The 22,049-nt window shown below is 38.1% G+C and overlaps 1 protein-coding gene across 1 annotated transcript in view; it reads right to left on the minus strand.

Annotated features, from left to right (window-relative positions):
* Positions 1–68: 68 nt before the first annotated feature.
* BBOF1 (basal body orientation factor 1) overlaps positions 69–22,049 on the minus strand; it is a gene marked incomplete at its 5' end in the record, with an annotated part of 32,986 nt that continues 11,005 nt past the window's right edge. Inside the window, 8 exons of the mRNA XM_082849218.1 lie at positions 69–506; positions 674–748; positions 5,034–5,135; positions 7,485–7,978; positions 9,026–9,170; positions 10,082–10,152; positions 12,710–12,790; positions 20,825–20,968. Of these exons, the coding sequence (XP_082705344.1) occupies positions 377–506; positions 674–748; positions 5,034–5,135; positions 7,485–7,978; positions 9,026–9,170; positions 10,082–10,152; positions 12,710–12,790; positions 20,825–20,968 (1,242 nt within the window). The 3' untranslated portion in view covers positions 69–376. The remainder of the gene's footprint in view (positions 507–673; positions 749–5,033; positions 5,136–7,484; positions 7,979–9,025; positions 9,171–10,081; positions 10,153–12,709; positions 12,791–20,824; positions 20,969–22,049) is intronic.

The following is a 22,049-nucleotide window of genomic DNA, read 5'->3' on the forward strand; positions in this document are numbered from 1 at the left end:
TGGTACCGTACTTCCTTATAATGCCTTTGTCCGCTAGCTTATAGTGACCCAGACTTCCCACCTCTGTCCAAAGCCAACAGTTACATGGTCACTATGTTTATTCTTACATAAAGGACAGTACATATTTTAACTGGGCTATATATTTCAAAAGGCAATTTATAGGTTTTCCACACTAAAAGAGGCACAAATAAGCATTTGCATTAAATATATGTATTCCTTAGTGTGGATATTGTTTATTAAAATGTCCACAATCTCACACTAATGTTATTACTCATTTCAGTGATCCCTGAGAGCTCCCAACTAGTAGAGAAAAGAACTGTGACTTAGAGGAAGCTGCATGAGGAAGGGGAACAATTATGTATATTGTTTGGTTAGATTACAGACTCCTTACTATATCAGACTCTTGTGATCCTTTCTGAATATTGGGTATCACCAGTTCACCAGTAGAGTCTAAGATTGGCACTTGCTGGGTGATGAAGGTGTGATCTTGAAGCTTACTTTCATCCCTACAATAATGACAAAGTAAGACTTGTCAACAACCACACACACGGAACTTGGTTCAGAACAATAATATACTTGTTATGTTATTCTCACTCAATTCTAGTATGTATAAGATGTCTACAACCACCATTGTGATCAGGCTTATGTTCATTGCTTTGTCAAGAGAGCTTACCCAAACTCCTTTGTTGTTTCATCATCAGGACCAATATAGTCTGGAACTGGAGGTTTAGAACTCTGGCCGTATTTCCTGTAGTGGGTATAAGTTAACAATGAGGCAGTGTCTCCACATGCCCTGTATTTCAACTACACTTTAAAACTGCTAAAGGAAAAAAAAAATAATAATAATAAATAAATAAATATAGGACTTCCCTGGTGGCAGAGTGGATAAGAATCCACCTGCCAATGCAAGGGACACGGGTTCGATCCCTGGTCTGGGAAGGTCCCACATGCCGCGGAGCAATGAAGCCCATGGCCACAACTACTGAGCCTGCGCTCTAGAGCCGCGTGCCACAACTACTGAGCTCACATGCCACAACTACTGAAGCCCGTGCTCTGCAACAAGAGAAGTCACTGCAAGGAGAAGCCCGTGCACCACAACAAAGAGTAGCCCCCACTCACCATAGCTAGAGAAAGCCAGCATGCAGCAACAAAGACCCAACGCAGCCAAAAATAAATAAGTAAATAGAAATTTAAAAAATAAATAAATATAAAACTGCTAAAGGGAAATGCTTCAGTTGGATGGGCTTCTTATTTTCAAAAATGAGCTTTCATACACACATAGAGGCAGTATAATATTAGGCAAGTTAATTTAAACTTACATTCTCTTAAAGTTGAGACATGTTGAACTTAAGAAATGGAAATATTTATGAATATAGTCATGATGATACTCATAAAATAGCTATTAAGGGCTTCCCTGGTGGCATAGTGGTTAAGAATCAGCCTGCCAACGCAGGGGACACGGGTTCGAGCCCTGGTCCAGGAAGATCCCACATGCCGCAGAGCAACTAAGCCCGTGTGCCACAGCTACTGAGCCCACGTGCCACAACTACTGAAGCCCATGCGCCTAGAGCCTGTGCTGCACAACAAGAGAAGCCACCACAATGAGAGGCCTGCACACTGCAACGAAGAGTAGCCTCTGCTCACCACAACTAGAGAAAGCCCACGCACAGCAACGAAGACCCAATGCAGGCAAAAAATTAATAATAATAATAATAAACAGCTATAAATGGTGATGGGCAAGGTTGAACCAGAGTACTGACCAAAAGCAAGGCCAAAAAATTCCCTTCCCACAAAAAGAATCTCAAAACACAGGAAAGTTACCAATTTAGATAGACCCAGTATGAAAATTTTTTCTTATACTTTGGAAATTCTAGTTTAAGAACAGAAAAATAGGCCCTCTTGCCCTTTGAGATGACTCACATTCTGTCTATTGAGTGTGTATCACCCTGAATAAATCTGCTTTCAATCTAAAAAAAAACAAAACCAGGAAATCAACATCATTCATTCAATATTCTAATTTGAAAGTGAGATTAACAGAGTTACAAAAAGTATAGTAGGTTGATTTGCCAGCAGATAAAGACATACCCCACTCCTAAAACTTGTCCTCAATTAGGTGCATATGAAAGCAGCATAACCCCATTCAAAATCTGGCTATATTAAATAGTCCAAAAATAATGCATGAAAAAAATGTACCTTAGATACCTCTAGTGCCTGAGATATAGCCAGAGTGATTATTGATGCACTAAAGAGTGCAGTTTATTGGTTATACTCCTTTGAGTTAATTCAATCACAAAGAAAACTATTGTATTGTTGGATTCACAATCATATACAACCAACTGTGAACTCTTACCAACTTCCTAATTGCTCCACTTGCCTTGGAAGACCTTTTATCATCTAATTCCTCCCCCGCTGGTTTGAGCTTTCTCATTTCATCATCCTATTCCTATCTTATCTTTTTTTCATCCAACAGGCTTAGGCATCATCCCATTGTGGCCAGTTCAAGTTCACTGATTTGGTGTGAAAGATTTCACCCAAATTCCTTTGTTTATCCAAGTGTTGAAAACAACACAGTGTGGAACTTGAGGCCTGGTACTCTGGCTGTATTTCCTGGGGTACAGAAATATCAACTCACAATGAGACAGACATTCAGTGCCTACAGTCTGGATTCTACCCCTATCTCTTCAATTAAACTCTTTGAAAGTCTACCAGAGATGCAAAAGCCATTTCAGGATCCTCCATCTTCCATTCAGCTTATAATTCTTTAAACTCTTCTCTTTTGGTTGTACTCTTTTTTTATTCTCCTGTTTATTTTTTATCTTTTTTTTTTTTTTTTTTTTTTTTTTTTGCGGTACGCGGGCCTCTCACTGTTGTGGCCTCTCCCGTTGCGGAGCACAGGCTCCAGACGCGCAGGCTCAGCGGCCATGGCTCACGGGCATAGCCGCTCTGCGGCATGTGGGATCTTCCCGGATCGGGGCACGAACCCGTGCAGGCGGACTCTCAACCACTGTGCCACCAGGGAAGCCCTCTCCTGTTTATTTTAATTGTGGTTATTCCTAAAGGTTCTAGTCTCAGCCCCTTTATTCCTGTATCTTCATCCACTTTCCTAAACTCAAGTACCAATTTTCACTAAACATGCTCAAATCTCCCTTCCTAAACTCTCATGTGTACTCCAATCACTCTTTGCAAATGCCTTAAGTGGTTTTAACTCCAATATGTTGCCACATCTCCAGTTCAGCACTGAAAATACTACTTGTATTTCTTCTGCCTAGAATGTTTTTTCCACCCCATTTTGTTCCTACTTACCTTTAGAGATCAGCTCAAGCTTCTGCTTCCTCAGAGACTTTCCTGATCTCCTCAATTAGGTCAGATTCCCCTAATCTAGGCTCTCTTACCACTGTATACCACTCCTTTGAACCTATGTCATAGTTGTATTTTTTATTTGTGTGATGATTTGAACAATGTTTTTCTTCCATGTAGACCAAAAACTCCCTGAAATCAAGCATGATGTCTTTATTTGCTCAACACTATATCTTCAGTAAATAGTTGGCACTCAGTATGTATATGTTAAATGAATTAACGGATGGATTAAATAAAATTTAAACATTTCCCTCACGCTGGCTTTCCAGATTTTTCATTTGCCTTTCATACCACCATTCCTTCATGTCTTAAGCTAAAAGTCTTAAACATTTACTCCTTTTCTTTATTCCTTTTGTCCTTTATCACCAAGTCCTGTTTCTCCTTCCTTACTTTCTGTTTCTCCCCTTTATTCCGACTGCCCTCACTCTTGCCTAAACCCCTCACTGCTGCATGCCCAGAGCAGGGCAGCAGCTTCTGTTGGTCCCAACTCTATTTCTGTCCTCCAATCCGTCATACATGTCACTGTGTTACGTTAAGGTCAGCTCTGAGAACAATGACCTGTGGACCCTTCCAGTGAGAGAGTATGAGTCTGGCTTCTTGCTCTTTGTATTCCTTTAAGGCAGAGAAGAAAACTATGTTACAGTACTCTAGAATCTACAAAAGTTCAGGATTTTCTGCATGGTTTTTAAGGCTCATCATAACTCAATCTATAGGTTAAACCTTATTTCTAATTAGTAATTACTCTCTAGCATCACTAAATTTCCTCAAGACAGGCAGTTTCTCCTCAATGTTGCCTAACTACCCTTACACCCATTCCTAACTCTGGGCTTTTTCTTAGGCTGTCTACCCCTTGCCTGATGTGCCCTCCCTGCTCTACCACTATCCTACAAGGCACCCCACAGGGTCACCCTCTTTCAGTCTTCCCTGACTACTCTAGCCCACTGACGCATTGTCTGAATTCCATCTTTACTTTATTGTGCCACCTAATTTTTTTCCTTGTTATGCTTGGTTTTGTTTGGGCAACCAAATAGTAAGCTCTTTGAGATCAAAGGCAATGTCCCTTGATTCTTTTGAATCCCCACAATACAATGGTGCCAAGCATTTAACAAGCAATCAGTAAGTGGTTGATTTATTTTAGCCACTTTATAGTTACTATGAAGTGACTATAACCAGGGTTATAGTCACTGATAAAACATAATGAAGAGAGTGAAACTAATCATTAAAAATAATTATTTGGAGTACCTGTGGACTTCTGTTTTCCTTTCCAGGTCTTTTTCTTGGTATTAGAGATCCCCTTGATTAATAATCAGCTTTACAATAATTTACTTATCTTTGCAGACCAATAAATCTTAACAATTGTTATGCTTCTCTTTAGTTACCACTCATTCAGCTGAACAATGTTATACCTTCTCAGGAAGCATTACCTTAAACACCTAAGATTGATCGATTTTCTTTCCCCTTTAACTCTAATACCTCTTTCATTTTTGTGCTCACTTACACATCTCCCATTCTTTATCTCTGGGAGTTGCAGTAGCTAAGCAGTATGACCCTTTTATATTGATATTTTCTGGTCCTTTCCCATTCCCTTAATTCTAAGTAAGAATATGTTCACTTTTCCTATATGGCCTCTAGGTTTGATAGCAAATTGGTATTTCACTACTGAAATAGGGAGTTACCTAGGAACAAAGCCATTCATTTTTGCAAAGAGCAACCTCAAGACTTTCTCTTTCTGCTCCCAGGTCAAATCTCCAATGTCCATATTTCCTTGAATATCTGTCCTAAAGAATTTCAAAGAAAAAAATGAAAAATAAATGGTCAAAGTAAGCATCTCTTCTTTTTAAAAAATATAAAATATGTAAACATGAGAAAATTTCTAAATCATAACTGAATATTATGAGGTTTCCAAATGGAATGACTACAAGGCAAACCATGTCCATTACAAAATCATAAATTTGAAAAGCACATTAACATGGTCGCCAATTTGAAGTGTTATGTAGTCATTAAACTGAAAATAAGAAAAACTATAACAACATGAACAAAATCTGTGCTCAAACATTAAGCAAATAAGCAAAAAAGAAAGTTGTAATGCAATATTATGTATCCAGATAACACAAAGACAAAGGTACAAGAAAAAGACAGTTGTTTGGTGAAATTATTGATAAATTCCTTTTTAGCAAGTCTTTAGTATTAGATATTTTGCTATGAAAATAGAGTGATAAGAGGTAAATATATAAAAGAACATGTAACTTATCTAGTCTATTTCTTACCTCCAAATAATTTCATCAAACAACTGTTTTTTTTCTTGTACGTTTTGTCTTTGTATGTATCATTATCTGCTTAAGAGGCAGCTGAGCCTTCCAGGAAGGTATTTATCTATACCATAACTTCTCCAAAGGATTCGTAGTCTACTTGCCTATTTACAAAAGTTGGCTGACATGTAGATAGAGTATTGATGTAAAATGTAAGAAATATTTTTCATATATGTCAGTTGGGGTTAGTTTTAAGTTTAGGTTTTGCCGTATAATCACCATATACTTTAACTGTCCTTCCCTAATCTGCCTCTTAGGCAGATAATGTAATATTTTAACTACAATTTCTGCCTTCCTGGCAGAAATCCTATTGAACACTAGGATTAAAGTGATAAGTTGCTCATGAGGCAGAATAGGGAAGTGTCCAGTTTCTGCAACAACAATGTGGAGAATCATTTTATGCACCTTCTTCTGAAAACTTATATACCACTTAATATACAGTAGATTTAAAAAATGTCAAAGAAACTGCCTTCTGTATGGTGGGGACTCAACTTGCTTGACTTATTAAATAAAAAAATAAAGTGGGGCTTCCCTGGTGGCGCAGTGGTTGGGAGTCCGCCTACCGATGCAGGGGACGCGGGTTCGTGCCCCAGTCCGGGAGGATCCCACATGCCGCAGAGTGGCTATGCCCGTGAGCCATGGCCGCTTAGCCTGCGCGTCCGGAGCCATGCTCCGCAACAGGAGAGGCCACGGCAGTGAGAGGCCCATGTGCCGCAAAAAAAAAAAAAAAAAAAATTAAAAAAAAATAAATAAAGTGAATCTCTTGGTAATCGTCATTATAATAACTATTATTAGAATAATAGTAATAGTGTTATTAACAGACTTCTGAATATGGCAAGAAGGTAAAAAAGCTATAGTATGGACATTTTTGAAGAAGAGTCATTGGCCATGTCCAACCTTCCCAACAGCTATACAATTTAAAAGAACCTACATATTAGCCTATTAAAAAATAATGTAAAACAGAAAACACATTTGGAAGCCCTCTCAATAAGATGTTAAGTCATAGTAGTAGGGAGTCGTTTTAAGTTTCTTAAGACCTTTGAAGAATCTAATCGTGTTGAGATATAAAACAATTTTTTCAGAATAATCTTTAAAATGCACTATAATTTAATCCATGGTATATAGGGAGAAAAGTATGCAAACAGATTAAAATGCTAACAGGAAACAACAATTGTATATAGTCTACAAATGTCTCAATCATTCTACTACTTTTATCGTGGTGGCAGTAGATCTCTAGTGTATTTTAAAGCCTTGTGGGGACTTTTGGTTAATACAATGATGGAGGGGGCACTACTGGGTGTCCTCCAATCCATAGGACAGTTCCGTACAACAAAGAGTTGCTGCAAAGAATTGTTATATTGATTTTTTAAATTATAGGTTTGATTAGATATTATTACCTATGAATTTCATCTCAGAATAGTAAAGGGAACATTACAAAATATTTGTGAAAAGCATGTTTATCAAAAATGTTTAACCTGAATCTAATCAAACCTTTATAACAAATTTATAGGAAACAAAATAAAGGAACATGTTAAAAAATATTACAATGATATTCAAAATGGAACGAATAATCCCTTTAACAAGTCTCTGTCACACAAAAAAGGGGGGACATCTACTAAGAATACCTACTAAGCCCCACACAGTATGCTAAGCATAGGGGTTACAAAGGTGAGTAAGACAGTTCCTCTCCTCAAGTAACTTACTGAGTAATCTAGTCAATACTTAGATATTACCAAACTGAACTTTTCAGGGTTTTTATTTCTCTAAAGGGCACAAGAAGAGCAGTACAAAGGCAAAATATTAAAGCATTATTAGTACCATTTATCGGCCTCCATAAGATCCTGATTCACACTGTTGGTGCTGTGCTCTCTGCCATCAAATGTTCGGATTTTGGGATATTCTGTTCTTCCTGCACATGCCTCTCTCATTTTAAAATTGAAAGCAGCTTGTGCTACCTGTTTATAACGCTTTCTGCTAAATAGGATCTGTTGCTTTACTTGGTGTAGAGCATCTAAAAAGAATCTTTCCACTTCTGTTCTTTCATCTAGTATGTTCTTGGCCAGCTTCTTTACTCGATTCATTTCCTTGTCCTTCATCTGAAGAAGATGCTGCAGCTTGAAAATTTCAATCTGACCCGCTTGGTTCTTTACCATTGCCTGCTGCTGCAGTTTTAAAACTTCAGTCTCAAACTCTTTGGTCATACAACTCAGGGTAGTCTCCAAGCTTACTACCTTCTTCTGAAGAGTTTGGATTTGTAATTTCTGCTGGGTAAGCTGCTTTATCTTTTCCTTAACCAACAGATCATTGATTTCCTAAAACAGAAAGATGAGAGAGGTGAGAGATTTTTTTTTAATTAATTTCAAAACTTAAAAGTTCCTCACTAACATCCATTACTTCATGAGATTTGAGTTTGAGGCCAGGTTGCAATGGTGATATTTTGGTATTCTGTGCATAAAGAGTAAGAAACATCAAGAGTCCCTGTCTGGACTTAGGAAGGCCACAGATTTTACTAATTAAGAAACTCTCCTTCCTCTAAAATTATGAAAAGTTCAATATTTTATATTATCAAAAAAATATTCCAAAATCAGTAAGACTGTACAGTAAAACAGTAATTTAACAACTATATACTGCAAACTGTGGCAGTCTGCTAGTTGCCTATCCTAGTGTCCATTTTCCATTTCTTCCTTCTTAATAAAACCCCAATTTTATTCAGAAAGGTAGTAAGCCCAGCTGAAAATTCCCAGTTTCCCTTGTGTTCAGCAAAGCCACATGACTAAGCTCTGATGGAAGAGCTGCGAGTAGAAATTTGTATAGGACTTCCAGGAAGAGCTCTAAAGGGAAGGGCATGCTGTTTTCCTTCTTGTCCTTCTTCCGCCGTGTTGTTAGAGCTCCAGCAGCTGCTGGGGGGCCATGAGGTGACTCTGAGGAGATAAGCCATGTGTTGCAGAACAAAGTTGAGGAGCCCGAGTGTCTGCCGAATTTGTAGCACTACCATTCCAGCTCTGGATTGCTTACCTCCAGACTTCCTTTAGGGAGAGAATACACCTTACATGGGGAAACCATTGTTGTCACAGTTGTCACAGTTCCTAAGTGATTCAGAGACCAACTCTAAGCAAAGTAAAATGAATACTAAGGTAGTAGAGGACAGGGGTTATATTTATGTTTCGGATGTATTCTTTATAAAGCCAAGTCTAAAGTTTCTTATAAGTCATTCAGTAATTAACTTTTCAGATAAGAAAAATACACCATCCAGACAGAAGAAAAATTGTCCTATTGTCCTTATGTATCACTACTATACTCAATTCTTAGTATTCACCAACCCAATCTTTACAAAAAAAGGAAACAAAATCGAAATGAACCTTTTGCTGTAAAAGGGAAGTCTGAGTCTCTTGCAACTTCTGAGAGTTTTTTTGTAGAGCATCAGCTTCCTTCAGGTGGTATGCGAGAGCTTTCTGGAGATAAATATTCTCTTTAAAAACAGCTCTTCCAGCATTGTTCAATTGCCTGAAATAGATAGATATAAGATCCCAAAACACAGACCTAAGTTTTAAATATTACCAAACTAGAACAATGACTGCTAAATCCCCTAACATTAATAATAATGATCATCCGGAATTCCCTGGTGGTCCAGTGGTTAAGACTCGGCAATTTCACTGATGTGGCCCACCCGGGTTCAATCCCTGTTCAGGGAACTAAGATCCCGCAAGCTGCACGGGGCAACCAAAAAAAAATTAAAATCAATAATTTAAAAAAATAATAATGACCAGCACTTATTTAGCTTATGGTGGGTACTCAATAGTTAGGTGGGGATCTTGAGAACTAAGTTCTCACCAACAGGAAAGTAAAAAGGGACGTGTTACTTCCAGTCCAAGGCAATTAAGGGCAGGTATGAGTTTCCCATGCTCTCTCTTTGTACATGTGACTGGACATGAAGAACAAGATGGAAGCAGCCCAGGTTCCTGAATCACCCCTGGAGTAGAGCTGTCAGACCCACATTAGATTAGAAATAAACCATTGAGACTTAGTTTATTAACACAGTGCAGTTTAGTGTTACTTTCACTAATATACCTCATGAAAACTGTGCACAGTTGCCATTATTAACACCACTTTTAGATGGAGAAATTTAATTTCAAAAAAGTTAAGAAATCTTCTTACAGTCAGTTAGTATACATGTTGAGAACCAAAGTGTAACTTCGAAGCCCAGATTCTTTTCTCCACACTATGCTGCTACAAAAAGGTTGGATGGAAAAGGGGTGGGTACACAGAGAGAAAGAAACAGCGAAGGAAAGTAAACCAGAAAATTTGAAGAAAGCAGACCAAGAGAGAAGGGGGTAGAAAACATGATAAGAACAAAAAAGACTAGCAAAGAGGTAAGAGAGGCTATTAGAAAGAAAAAAGAGGCAGCGATCTCCTACACAACAGCTTCATGGTGGGCTCTGTCTGCCAGCATTATTATCTTCTTCTCAGCCTCTTTTTCTAGTCGGTACTAAAAAAGAAAATAGGCTGTTTTAATACAGTTATATTTCTAACAACAAATTTTACACAGAAAAAGTTAAGTATTTATTTTATAATGTCAAATAAAATACTCCTGTCCACATGACCTGATGTGAAGTGCTCCAAGTATCAATGGAGGAGCCAGCAAAGAGGATAGTGTGAACACAGGGACTTTAGGGTACTTCCCAATTTCACCATTAAAAAAGCAAAATGACATATAAACAGAAAAAAATTCCACATCAGAACTGGAAAGCAGAGCTGGGAGAAATTTCTGTTAAATACAATGTGATGAGAATCATTTATTCATTCATTTAACAAATTCCTATTGAGTACTAATAGTGTACCAGATTTTTTAGATACTAGAGATGCTGTGGTGAACATAACAGATAAGGCTCCTGTTCTCATGGAGCTTATATTCTAGGATGAGATCCAAACAATAATAATAATTAAAATGCATTGAGCATTTACTATGTGCCAGGCATGGTTCTACACATGTATTATTTACTTCTCACAACAATGTAATTAGATACCTATGAATTAGATACTATTATTGTCCCCAAAGACAAGGATTGAAGAAACTGAGAGAAAGGTTAGTGACTTGTCCAAAATCATACAGCTAGTAAATGGCAGAGCAGGGATTCAAACGCAGGCAATTTGATGCTATACAGCCTCCCAGCAAGTAAACAAATAAGAGAATTAATAGACTGTGATAAATGCTATAAATGAAATAAATGGGGTAATGAAATAGTAACTGAGGGAGGTAATTTTAGATTGGGTTTAGGGATTATCTCTTTGAGGGGATGACATTTGAGCTCTGAAGAATGCGCATAAGCCAGAACTGCAATAAGAACATTTCAGGAAGAGAGAATAGCAAGTACAAAAATATGCAGGTGGTTCAAGGAACAGAAAGGGTTAAATGGGAAAACACAACAAAATACTAATAACCTGAGGGAAGTCCTTTATATGATCAGGTGGAACATGCTGAGGTATGAGATAAATGAACAGGGCTTACTAGAAAGCCCACTGCCATGGACCAGCAGCACTGGGGCTCAAACCAGTATAGGAGTTTGTATCTAACCATGAAGTCTGTACCTCACGTGGTAAGGCAGACACTGCTGTGGCTGGACAACCCAACACTCCTTCCCATCCTCCTTTTTCCTTCCCAGCTTCCACCAGTGGCTGGAGAAACAAAACACCCCTTTTCCCTGGCGTCCATTATAACATGGTTCTGGACAATCAGAGAGATGTAAGAAGAAATCTGCTAGGAGCTTCTGGGGAAAGTTTCACGGTTTCCAGATAAAAGGGACAGATACAGATGGAGCCTCCCTTCTTCCCACCCTAAGAGAGATGACTCTCAGAGCTGCATTAACCATCTTGCAATTATGAGGGAAAGGCCAGCAGCCACCTACTTCCAGACATAAAAATCCTATTTATATAAGCAGTGTCATTCAAGTAATCTGTAAACTAACCAAGCACTTCTAACATTTGTTAGTGGAATGTTACACCAAGTAGGAGAGAGATCAAGTGTAGGGTGGAGTGAGGAAAGAGGCAGCTGAGAGCAGCCCATTCCTGAGCACTTCCATTCCTAACAGTGCCAGGAAGTGCCTGAGAGGGAAAGCGTCTAGATACTGCTCCTGCCCCACTCCCAGGTTATTCAATACACAAACTGGAAACCTAAAGCCACTTTTGAAAGCAAATCCTTTTATATAAACCTGACATGAGTACTTATTTGCCTCACCCTCACTTCCTTACATTCCCACCAATTTGTGAAAAAATGTATTCCTTTCCTAAGGATGAAAAATTAAAGAAAATATTAAAAGAATTAAAGAAAAACCAGGGGGACTCTGAGAATTAACTTTAGAAGCACAGAGAAATGTGGAAGTCTGTGATGTGCTAAGGAACATTTTTGAGCCCCCTTTTTATTTATTTATTTATGGCTGCTTTGGGTCTTCGTTGCTGCGCACACAGGGGCTACTCTTTGTTGCGGTGTGCGGTCTTCTTACTGCGGTGGCTTCTCTTGTTGCGGAGCACGGGCTCTAGGCGCATGGGCTTCAGTAGTTGTGGCTCATGGGCTTTAGAGCACAGGCTCAGTAGTTGTGGCGCACAGGCTTAGTTGCTCCATGGCATGTGGGATCTTCCCAGACCAGGGCTCGAACCCGTGTCCCCTGCCCTGGCAGGCGGATTCTACACCACTGTGCCACCAGGGAAGTCCTGAGCCCCTTTTACTAATATCCTTAGTTGGCTTGACTAAGGGAAGACCCTCACGTGTATCAGAGCAACCTCTCTAATCCCATCTCCCCTATAAAAAGTGGTACATGGAGCTTTAGTTCCACCAGGAGACAACAAGCTGGGGTGGGGGATGTGTCCTGAAGCCTTGGTCAGATGACAATCTCTCTTGAGGATTTCAAGAATCTCTAACTAAGAGGGGGGAAAAAGATAATCTTCTAATAAGATACCAAATGAAAACTTGATGTCTCAGAATACATATAAATATACTTACGTCGTTCTAGTACACAATATATTTATTTATTAATGCAAATATGCTGTACCTTTTCTTCCAAAAACCTGCCTTCCAATCTCCTAAGAGTCTCCTGATGTTTCTGCTCTATGTTCCTTAAGTTCTCCTTCAGCTAAAATTAAAATAACGAAAAACAGAATGGTCAGTAGGAAATGGGGTGGATTGGGGCATATTCCTGGAAAATTCTCAGTCAGGAAATATTTTCTGTTATACATTACCTCTTAATCCTGAACACACAGAAAAACTCCATGCCCTCCCTCTGAGTACCATACCTCTCATAATCGTCTATAGATTTACAAGATCAGTATTGAGTTTCTAAAAAGCTTTTCATGAATAACAGTTTTCAGAACATTCAGATAAGTTATTATCATATTCATTTCCCCCCCCCAAATATCTTCATTTTAAACTGTGGACTTACAGAATCATAATATTTTAGAATTACCAGGAATCTTAGGAGTCAGACTATACAAATCTCCCACTTAATATAGGAATCTCTTCTATGAGAAAAATATCTAGAGACAGAAGTATCACTAATCAAATCCTATTAATTCACTAGGCTGCCCTTTTAAGAGTTCCCATTTTTAGAAAATTCTTCCTAGTATCAATCTAAAAAGTATCTCCCTGTGATTCCCATAGACAGATCCTTCTATCCTCTAAAACTACATAGAATAAAAAGGACATAAAATTCTTCCAGGCAAAGAGAATTGAGCTAACTTAAAGCTATGATCCTGAAGGCTATATATACTGGCAAGAACCAATCAGATTGAAATCGGCACACTCAATCTAATATTCATGCCACAAAAAAAGGCAGTAGAGAAGAGCTTTCCATCACACAGACCAGAGTTCAACTGTTACCTCTCTGACTTACCAGCTGTTTGGGCAAATCACTTATCTTCTCTAAGTCTCAAATCTCCAGGGTAAAAAGAGGATAATAATAGTAGCTATTCTCATAGAGGTGTGACAAAGATTAAATAACAAATAATACACACAAAATACTTAGAATAGTAACCATTTAATACAGAGGTTAGTTATTTTATGTCTAATATTGTTCTCCCTTATACTTCACAATTTTCCTTCCTGTGATCTCTGTCCTAACAGTATTAAATCTCCATTTGATCCATATCATATGATTTCAGATGTTCTTCTTTCTTCCTGTATTTTTTAGACAATTTTAAAAAATGGCCTCATATTGTCAAAGACTTTCAAAATTAATGTCAATATACAAATTTGTGGAAATGTCTACCATGCCAGTGGGATGGGGGGGTGGACCTTTCAATTGCCATTGGGGTCCCCAAAAATCTATAAATTAATAAATAAATCTTTTGAAAGATAATTAGGCAATGCATATGAAAAACCTTAAAAGTTCACGTTCTAATTTAACCTATAAATTTTACTATAACTTCTAGGAAGTTATCCTAAAAACTAATTAAAAATATAGAAAAATACTTTGTTACTTAGATGTTCCTCAGTTTATAATAGTGAAAAATTAGAGAAAAGTCCAAATGTCCAACAACAAGGGACCGATTAGTAAATCATGATATATCTACCCAATGAAATTCCATGCATGTAGTCAAAAGGTTTTATAGAAAAAATACATAATGGCATTGAAAAATGTTCACAATATGTAAAGTGAAAAAATCAGGTTAACAAACAATTTGTACACCATAACCTCATTTTTGTAAAAATAGCATATATTGTAGATACTTTAAAATATATTTATACATAGCAGAGGTGGAAAAACTAAAGACAATATACCAAAATATTAATAGTGGTTATCTTTAAGTAATATAGTTGTGAGGGGAGGGTTTTTCATTTTCTCTTATCAGCTAAATTTGCTGAAATGGGTATTATCACTTTGTCAAAAGAAGAAAGACTAAAACAAATTATTTAAAAAATATTAATTGCAACCTACCAATGTATGCTCCTTTTGTTAATCAGGTAATGAAAATAATTTTTTCTTTAAATTTATGCTTTGAATACCTTTTGATAAGCTAAACTTAATTGGCCTCTTTTAAATTTGTATAATGAATCCTATAGCACAGTATAATTAATTTTCCTCCCTTTTATTAAATTCATGGGCCCCACACCTGCCTTAATTCTTCCATATTTGGGATTCCACATAACCATCTTATTTTTTCCCATTAGCCAGTATCTTTTGCCTTTGAATTTTAAGTTTTCCTTATTCCTGCCCACCACCCCTCTTTCAAAGGGCTGAAATTTATTTCTCCACTAGGTGGCAACATTGTTCTTTAAAAAAAATCACACCAAGGCCCAAAAGAATATGCACTAGTATTTTTTCTTTTAACATCTTTATTGACATACAATTGCTTTACAATGTTGTGTTAGTTTCTGCTGTATCACAAAGTGAATCAGCTATATGTATACATATATCCCCATATCCTCATAACCCCTTCCTCTTGAGCCTCCCTCCCACCCTCCCTATCCCACCCCTCTAGGTGTTCACAAAGCACCGAGATGATCTCTCTGGGTTATGCAGCTGCTTCCCACTAGGTATCTGTTTTACATTTGGTAGTGTATATATATCAGTGTTACTCTCTCACTTCGTCCCAGCTTACCCTTCCCCCTCGCCGTGTCCTCAAGTCCATTCTCTGTGTCTGCATCTTTATTCCTGTCCTGCCCCTAGGTTCATCAGAACCTTTTTTTTTTTTTTTTAGATTCCATATATATGTGTTAGCATACAGTATTTGTTTTTCTCTTTCTGACTTACTTCACTCTGCATGACAGACTCTAGGTCCATCCACCTCTCTACAAATAACTCAATTTCGTTTCTTTTTATGGCTGAGTAATATTCCATTGTATATATGTTGCCACATCTTCTTTATACACTCATCTGTTGATGGACACTTAGGTTGCTTCCATGTCCTGGCTATTGTAAATAGAGCTGCAATGGACATTTTGGTACATGACTCTTTTTGAATTATGGTTTTCTCAGGGTATATGCCCAGTAGTGGGATTGCTGTGTCGTATGGTAGTTCTATTTTTAGTATTTTAAGGAACCTCCATACTGTTCTCCATAGTGGCTGTATCAATTTACATTCCCACCAACAGTGCAAGAGGGTTCCCTTTTCTCCACACCCTCTCCAGCATTTATTGTTTGTAGATTTTTTGATGATGGCCATTCTGACTGGTGTGAGGTGATACCTCATTGTAGTTTTGATTTGCATTTCTCTAATGATTAGTGATGTTGAACATCCTTTCATGTGTTTGTTGGCAATCTGTATATCTTCCTTGGAGAAATGTCTATTTAGGTCTTCTGCCCTTTTTTGGATTGGGTTGTTTGTTTTTTTGATATTGAGCTGCATGAGCTGCTTGTATATTTTGGAGATTAATCCTTTGTCAGTTGCTTGTTTGCACATATTTTCTCCCATTCTGAAGGTTGTCTTTTCATCTTGTTTATGGTCTCCTTTGCTGTGCAAAAGCTTTTAAGTTTCATTAGGTCCCATTTGTTTATTTTTGTTTTTATTTTCATGACTCTAGGAGGTGGGTCAAAAAGGATCTTGCTGTGATCTTGGTTGCAGAACACATAGAGTGTTCTGCCTATGTTTTCCTCTAAGAGTTTTATAGTGTCTGGCCTTACATTTAGGTCTTTAATACATTTTGAGTTTATTTTTGTGTATGGTGTTAGGAAGTGTTCTAATTTCATTCTTTTACATGTAGCTGTCCAGTTTTCCCAGCACCACTTATTGAAGAGGCTGCCTTTTCTCCATCGTATATTCTTGCTTCCTTTATCAAAGATAAGGTGACCATATGTGTGTGGGTTATCTCTGGGTTTTCTATCCTGTTCCATTGATCTATATTTCTGTTTTTGTGCCAGTACCATACTGTCTTGATTACTGTAGCTTTGTAGTATACTCTGAAGTCAGGGAGCCTGATTCCTCCAGCTCCATTTTTCTTTCTCAAGATTGCTTTGGCTATTTGGGGTCTTTTGTGTTTCCATACAAATTGTGAAATTTTTTGTTCTAGTTCTGTGAAAAAGGCCATTGGTAGTTTGATAGGTATTGCATTGAATCTGTAGATTGCTTTGGGTAGTATAGTCATTTTCTCAATGTTGATTCTTCCAATCCAAGAACATGGTATATCTCTCCATCTGTTGGTATCATCTTTAATTTCTTTCATCAGTGTCTTATAGTTTTCTGCATACAGGTCTTTTGTCTACTTGGGTAGGCTTATCCCTAGGTATTTTATTCTTTTTGTTGCAATGGTATATGGGAGTGTTTCCTTAACAACTAGTTCCTAATTCACTTTGATTCAGAATGTATACCTACACCTAGGATGGCTATTTTAAAGTTCCTGAAAAGTTAGTGAACTTAACTTGATTCATTCTGCAGCATTTTCATATAAAACAAAACTAGATATTCTTTCTAGAAACTTTTCAGCTTTATTGAGGAATTATAGATAAATAAAATGTATGATAGTTCAAGTGTACATCATGATGATTTGATATACATACACTTTGTGGAAGGATTCTTCCTATTTAGTGGAAAACTTGATATTCCTTAAATTACATTTAATAAAAGACCCACTCAGCATTTAACATAGATTTATTGAGCATTACTGTGTATCCTGTCCTTCAATGAATACAAAGCACAGTACTGTTCATGCCTCAAAAAATTTACAATCTAGCAGGGGAGATAAGGCAAATAATAAATATAATATCAAGATAGAATGGGCTAAGTGGTATAAAAGAAATACAAAATGCTATGGAAACATACAAAAAATTACTTTTTTGCTAATCATCTTTTAAAAAATTTTTTCTCTTTTTTCTAGCTTAATTGAAATATAATTAATCTATAACATTGTGTAAGGTGTACAATGTGTTACTTTGATATACTATATTGCAAAATGATTACTACCATAGCATTAGCTAACACCTCCATCATGTCACAAAAACTACCATTTCTTTTTCTGTAGCAAGAACATTTAAGATCTACTCTCTTAGCAACTTTCAAGTATGTCATACAGTATTATTAGTTATAATCACCATACTGTACATTAGTTTCCTAAGAACTTGTCAGTCTTATAACTGGCAGTTTTTACCGTTTGACCAACATCTCCCCATTCCTCCCCCCGCCAGCCCAAGTAACGACTCTGAGTTCAGCGTGGTTTTTTTTGGCTGCACCACACTGCTTGTGGAATCCACAGACCAGGGATTGAAGCTGCGCCACCGCCGTGAAAGTAACAAGTCCTAACCACGGACCACCAGGGAATTCCCAAAGTTCAGCTTTTTAAATTATTTATTTATTTATTTTAATAAATTTATTTATTTTATTTTATTTATTTTTGGCTGTGTTGGGTCTTCGTTGCTTTGCTGTGCGCAGGCTTTCTCTAGTTGTGGCGAGCGCGGGCTACGCATTGTTGTGGTGTGCGGGCTTCTCATTGTGCTGGCTTCTCTTGTTGCAGAGCACAGGCTCTAGGCGTGCAGACTTCAGTAGTTGTGGCATGAGGGCTCAACAGTTGCGGCTTGTGGGCTCTAGTGTGCAGGCTCAGTAGTTGTGGCACACGGGCTTAGTTGCTCCGCAGCATGTGGGATCTTCCTGGACCAGGGCTTGAACCTGTGTCCCCTGCACTGGCAGGCGGAATTCTTAACCACTGCGCCACAAGGGAAGTCCCTCAGCTTTTTTTAGATTCCACATATAAATTGTATTGCACAGTATTTGTCTTTCTCTGTCTGACTTATTTCACTTAGCATAACGCCCTCAAGTTTTGTCCAAATTGTCACAAATGGCAAGAAGAAAATTATTACTTTTAAATAGTACACTGAGGAAGTCCTTATGGAGAATACGCATTTGAGCTGAGCCTTTGAAGAATAGGTAAAATTTTAATGGACAGAGCTCTATCAGGAGTATATTCCAAATAGAAGAAACAGCGTAAACAAAGAAAGGCAGAAAAGACTTCAGGGAATATCCGGGTTGGGTGGATTAAAGGTGGTGTGTATGGGAAAGTGTAGGAAAAGGAAATAGTATGTTCCAAAGTAGGTGTAGGGTCTTGATTTTCATGCTAAGGTGTATGGACAATATTCTGTTTACAATAGAGAAGATTGTTTATAATCTTCTTTACTAAAGAAGATTCTTTTTTCCCCCTTTGTTGCTATTTTTACTTTAAATATAGCAGTGTGTACACGTCAATCCCAAACTCCCTAACTATTCCTTCCCTCCACCCTTCCCCCCAGTAACCATGAGTTCGTTCTCTAAGTCTGTGAGTCTATTACTAAGGAAGATTCTTGAGGGAAGTGACCAGAACATCATCAGAACTGTGATATTTTAAGATTATTCCTGCAGTAGTGTATACTTTGTCTGCGGTGGTGTGGTGAACTTAAAATACGTCCACATTTGGAATTTCCTGGCGGTCCAGTGGTTAGGACTCAGAGATCTCATTGCCTAGGGCCCAGGTTCAAACCCTGGTTGGGGAACTAAGATCCCAGAAGCCCTAGGGACCCGCCCCCCAAAAAAAGTTGAACTCAGAGTGGTGGTTACCTGGGCTGGGGGGAGGGGGAAATGGGGAGATATTGGTCAAAGGGTACAAACTACCGGTTATAAGACTGACAATTTCTTAGGAGTCTAATATGCAGTAATAAGAATAGCAGGATCAGCAACAGCAGGTAATCTTTATCACACAGTGCTAAGCATTTACAGTAAAACAGATTACACGTATTCCCCGCTTTTCTGAAAGTTCGCTTTACACCACTCTGCTTTTACAAAAAAACCTACATTAGTACCTGTTTTCGCTAACCGAAAGTAATCCAGAGAGGATTTTCACTTTTATGAAAAAAAGGCGAAAAGCAAAAAAATAGTGTTCAGCAGCGAGCGGTGTTACTGAGGCAAAGCACACCCTTAGCAACGAGGGGAGTGGCACCACTAAACTCCTTCCCTGGGAACTATACTCAGCGTCAAGCTGCCATAGCTTTGAACTACGTCTGTGAGCATCTGTGCTTTATCTTGATTTTGTGCTTCTGTTAGCAAGGTGTGTCCTATGGTAACTGCTTCTTCAGCTTAGGAAAGGTTTCATAGGAACTACTTTCAGGTAGCGAGGGAAACCTGTATTTCATTTAGTCTTCACAATGACCCTTTGAAATTGGTACTATTGTTCTCACCCCCATGTTACAGATGAGGAAACTTAACAAGATACCCAAGTAGTGAAGACAGTATTTACACTCTAGCAGTATGACTTCAAAGCACCAACATTTAGCCCCTATACCACATGGTGTATGGCTATCTCAGGTGGCAATACTACTTCTGATACTATTACTAATAATAGCAGCAGTTGCGTGTTAGAGCTGGCTCATACCAGGAATTTTGCTAGCACATTGTAAAAGCATTGGTAGCTTGAAATTGGCCACAACATAAGTATTTACACCAAGGAAATCAGCAAATGCTACAAATGAGGACCTTTTTTTGCAGAGAGCTACACACCACTGTTAATTCTCACTATGTGACATACACTATTTTAAGCACTTTACATATATGAACTCATTTAAGCCTTACAACAACCCTATGAGACAATAACTCTTATCACCCCCATTTTACAGATGAGGAAACCTAGGTATAGAGAGGGTAAGTAATTTGCCCAAAACCACAAAGCTGATTTCAGCTACTTGTGCCCAGCCCTCATCTGTGCCATTTATTGCATTGTCGTTAATGCAAGAGAACTATTTTCTGAACTGAGGGAATGGAAAGAGCATGCAAGGTAAGAGAAACTTTCTGAAAGTACTCAGTTTTCCTCACCACATCCACCCCTACCCAGAGTGCCTTAAATTTTTCTAAAATTATCATTCATCAGTCTAAACATATTGTCCTTTAGGACTTCGCTACTTTGCCCCTAATGTTTTTCTGGATCTGTAGTTCCAAAGGTTTAACTGCTGATAAATGTGAGTGGGTGTATTCGCTAAGATCTGGTGAATTCACAAAGAAATCAAAGCTGAGAAAAAGAAAAGTCTAACCATCAAGACTTTTTGCGTCCAGTCCTACACTGATATATCTTCCCTGTTTCTCCCATATAATCTCTAAAATGTCAAAGGGATTCCTTTACTATCTCATAGGAGTAAATTTCTATGAAGGCCTTTGCAGACATAAGTAGCTAATTCTAATCTCCTTTAAAAAAAAAAAAAGGAAGAAAGAAAGAAACTTACATCATCTAATTCTTTCTCTACTTGGATTTTTCTCTTCTGGAATTGTTTTATTGTTTTGAGCTCTGTCTGAATCATGCCAATTTCTCTGGCTTTTTGACGGAACTGTCCCTCCAGCTCACTTATTTGCACAGTATATTTTTGTTCCTGTAGGCAAAAAAAAAAAGGTAAATGAGTTAGGAAAAAGAACAGAGGTCACACAGAGTCCTGTTCCATATGAAGCCTTAAGCCATTTGTCTATCTTTGAAGAAATTGTTCCCTTTTTATTTTTGCTTTTGCATAAAGTTTTAATTTTTATTAAAAGAGACCAAGTGCCTTGAATAAGTAAAAAATTCTAAAGTGAGCTGATCTTGTATAGAAGATGTAGATATTTATTTAAAAGGGGTATGAGGGACTTCCCTGGTGGTGCAGTGGTTAAGAATCTGCCTGCCAATGCAGGGGACACAAGTTCGAGCCCTGGTCCGGGAAGATCCCACATGCCGCGGAGCAACTAAGCCCGTGTGCCACAACTACTGAGCCTGTGCTTTAGAGCATGGGAGAGCCACAAATACTGAGCCCACGTGCTGCAACTACTGAAGCCCATGTACCTAGAGCCTGTGCTCCGCAACAAGAGAAACCACTGCAATGAGAAGCCCAAGCACTGCAATGAAGAGTAGCCCCCACTCACCGCAACTAGAGAAAACCTGTGTGCAGCAACAAAGATCCAAAACAGCCAAAAATAAAAAACAAATAAATAAATTTATTTTAAAAAATAAAAGAGCTATAAGAAGACTGAACAAATCTTTAACCTGTAAGAAAAATAAATAACATCCCTGATCCTAAATTAAAGTTAGTAAGCTAAGAGACAAAGGGAGGGCCAATATCTCTTATAAATAAAGAAGGAAGAAGGTGGAAAAGGAGGAAGGAAAGGGGGAGACAGAAGGAGAAAAAAGAGAGGAGGAGAAAGAGAAGAGAAGGAGAGAGTAAGGAAAAAAAAAGAGGGAAATAAAGGAGAAAAAGGCCCAATAACACAATTAAAACATGAATAAGGGCTATCAAAAGAAATACAAATGACTCTCAACCACATGAAAAAATGCTCAACCTAGCTCATAATAAGAGAAATGCAGGAAGGAGGAGGGAAGTGGGGCTTCAACATGGCAGCTGTGGCCCTGGCGGTGGCTACGGTGACGGCCTGGCCTGGGTAGGGCAGAGTTGAAGGTGGTGGTGTTCGCTCTCCCTAGGGGCCGTC

The sequence above is a fragment of the Leucopleurus acutus genome (genome assembly GCF_964270905.1).
Source record: "Leucopleurus acutus genome assembly, chromosome: 1".
Lineage (NCBI taxonomy): Eukaryota > Metazoa > Chordata > Mammalia > Artiodactyla > Delphinidae > Leucopleurus > Leucopleurus acutus.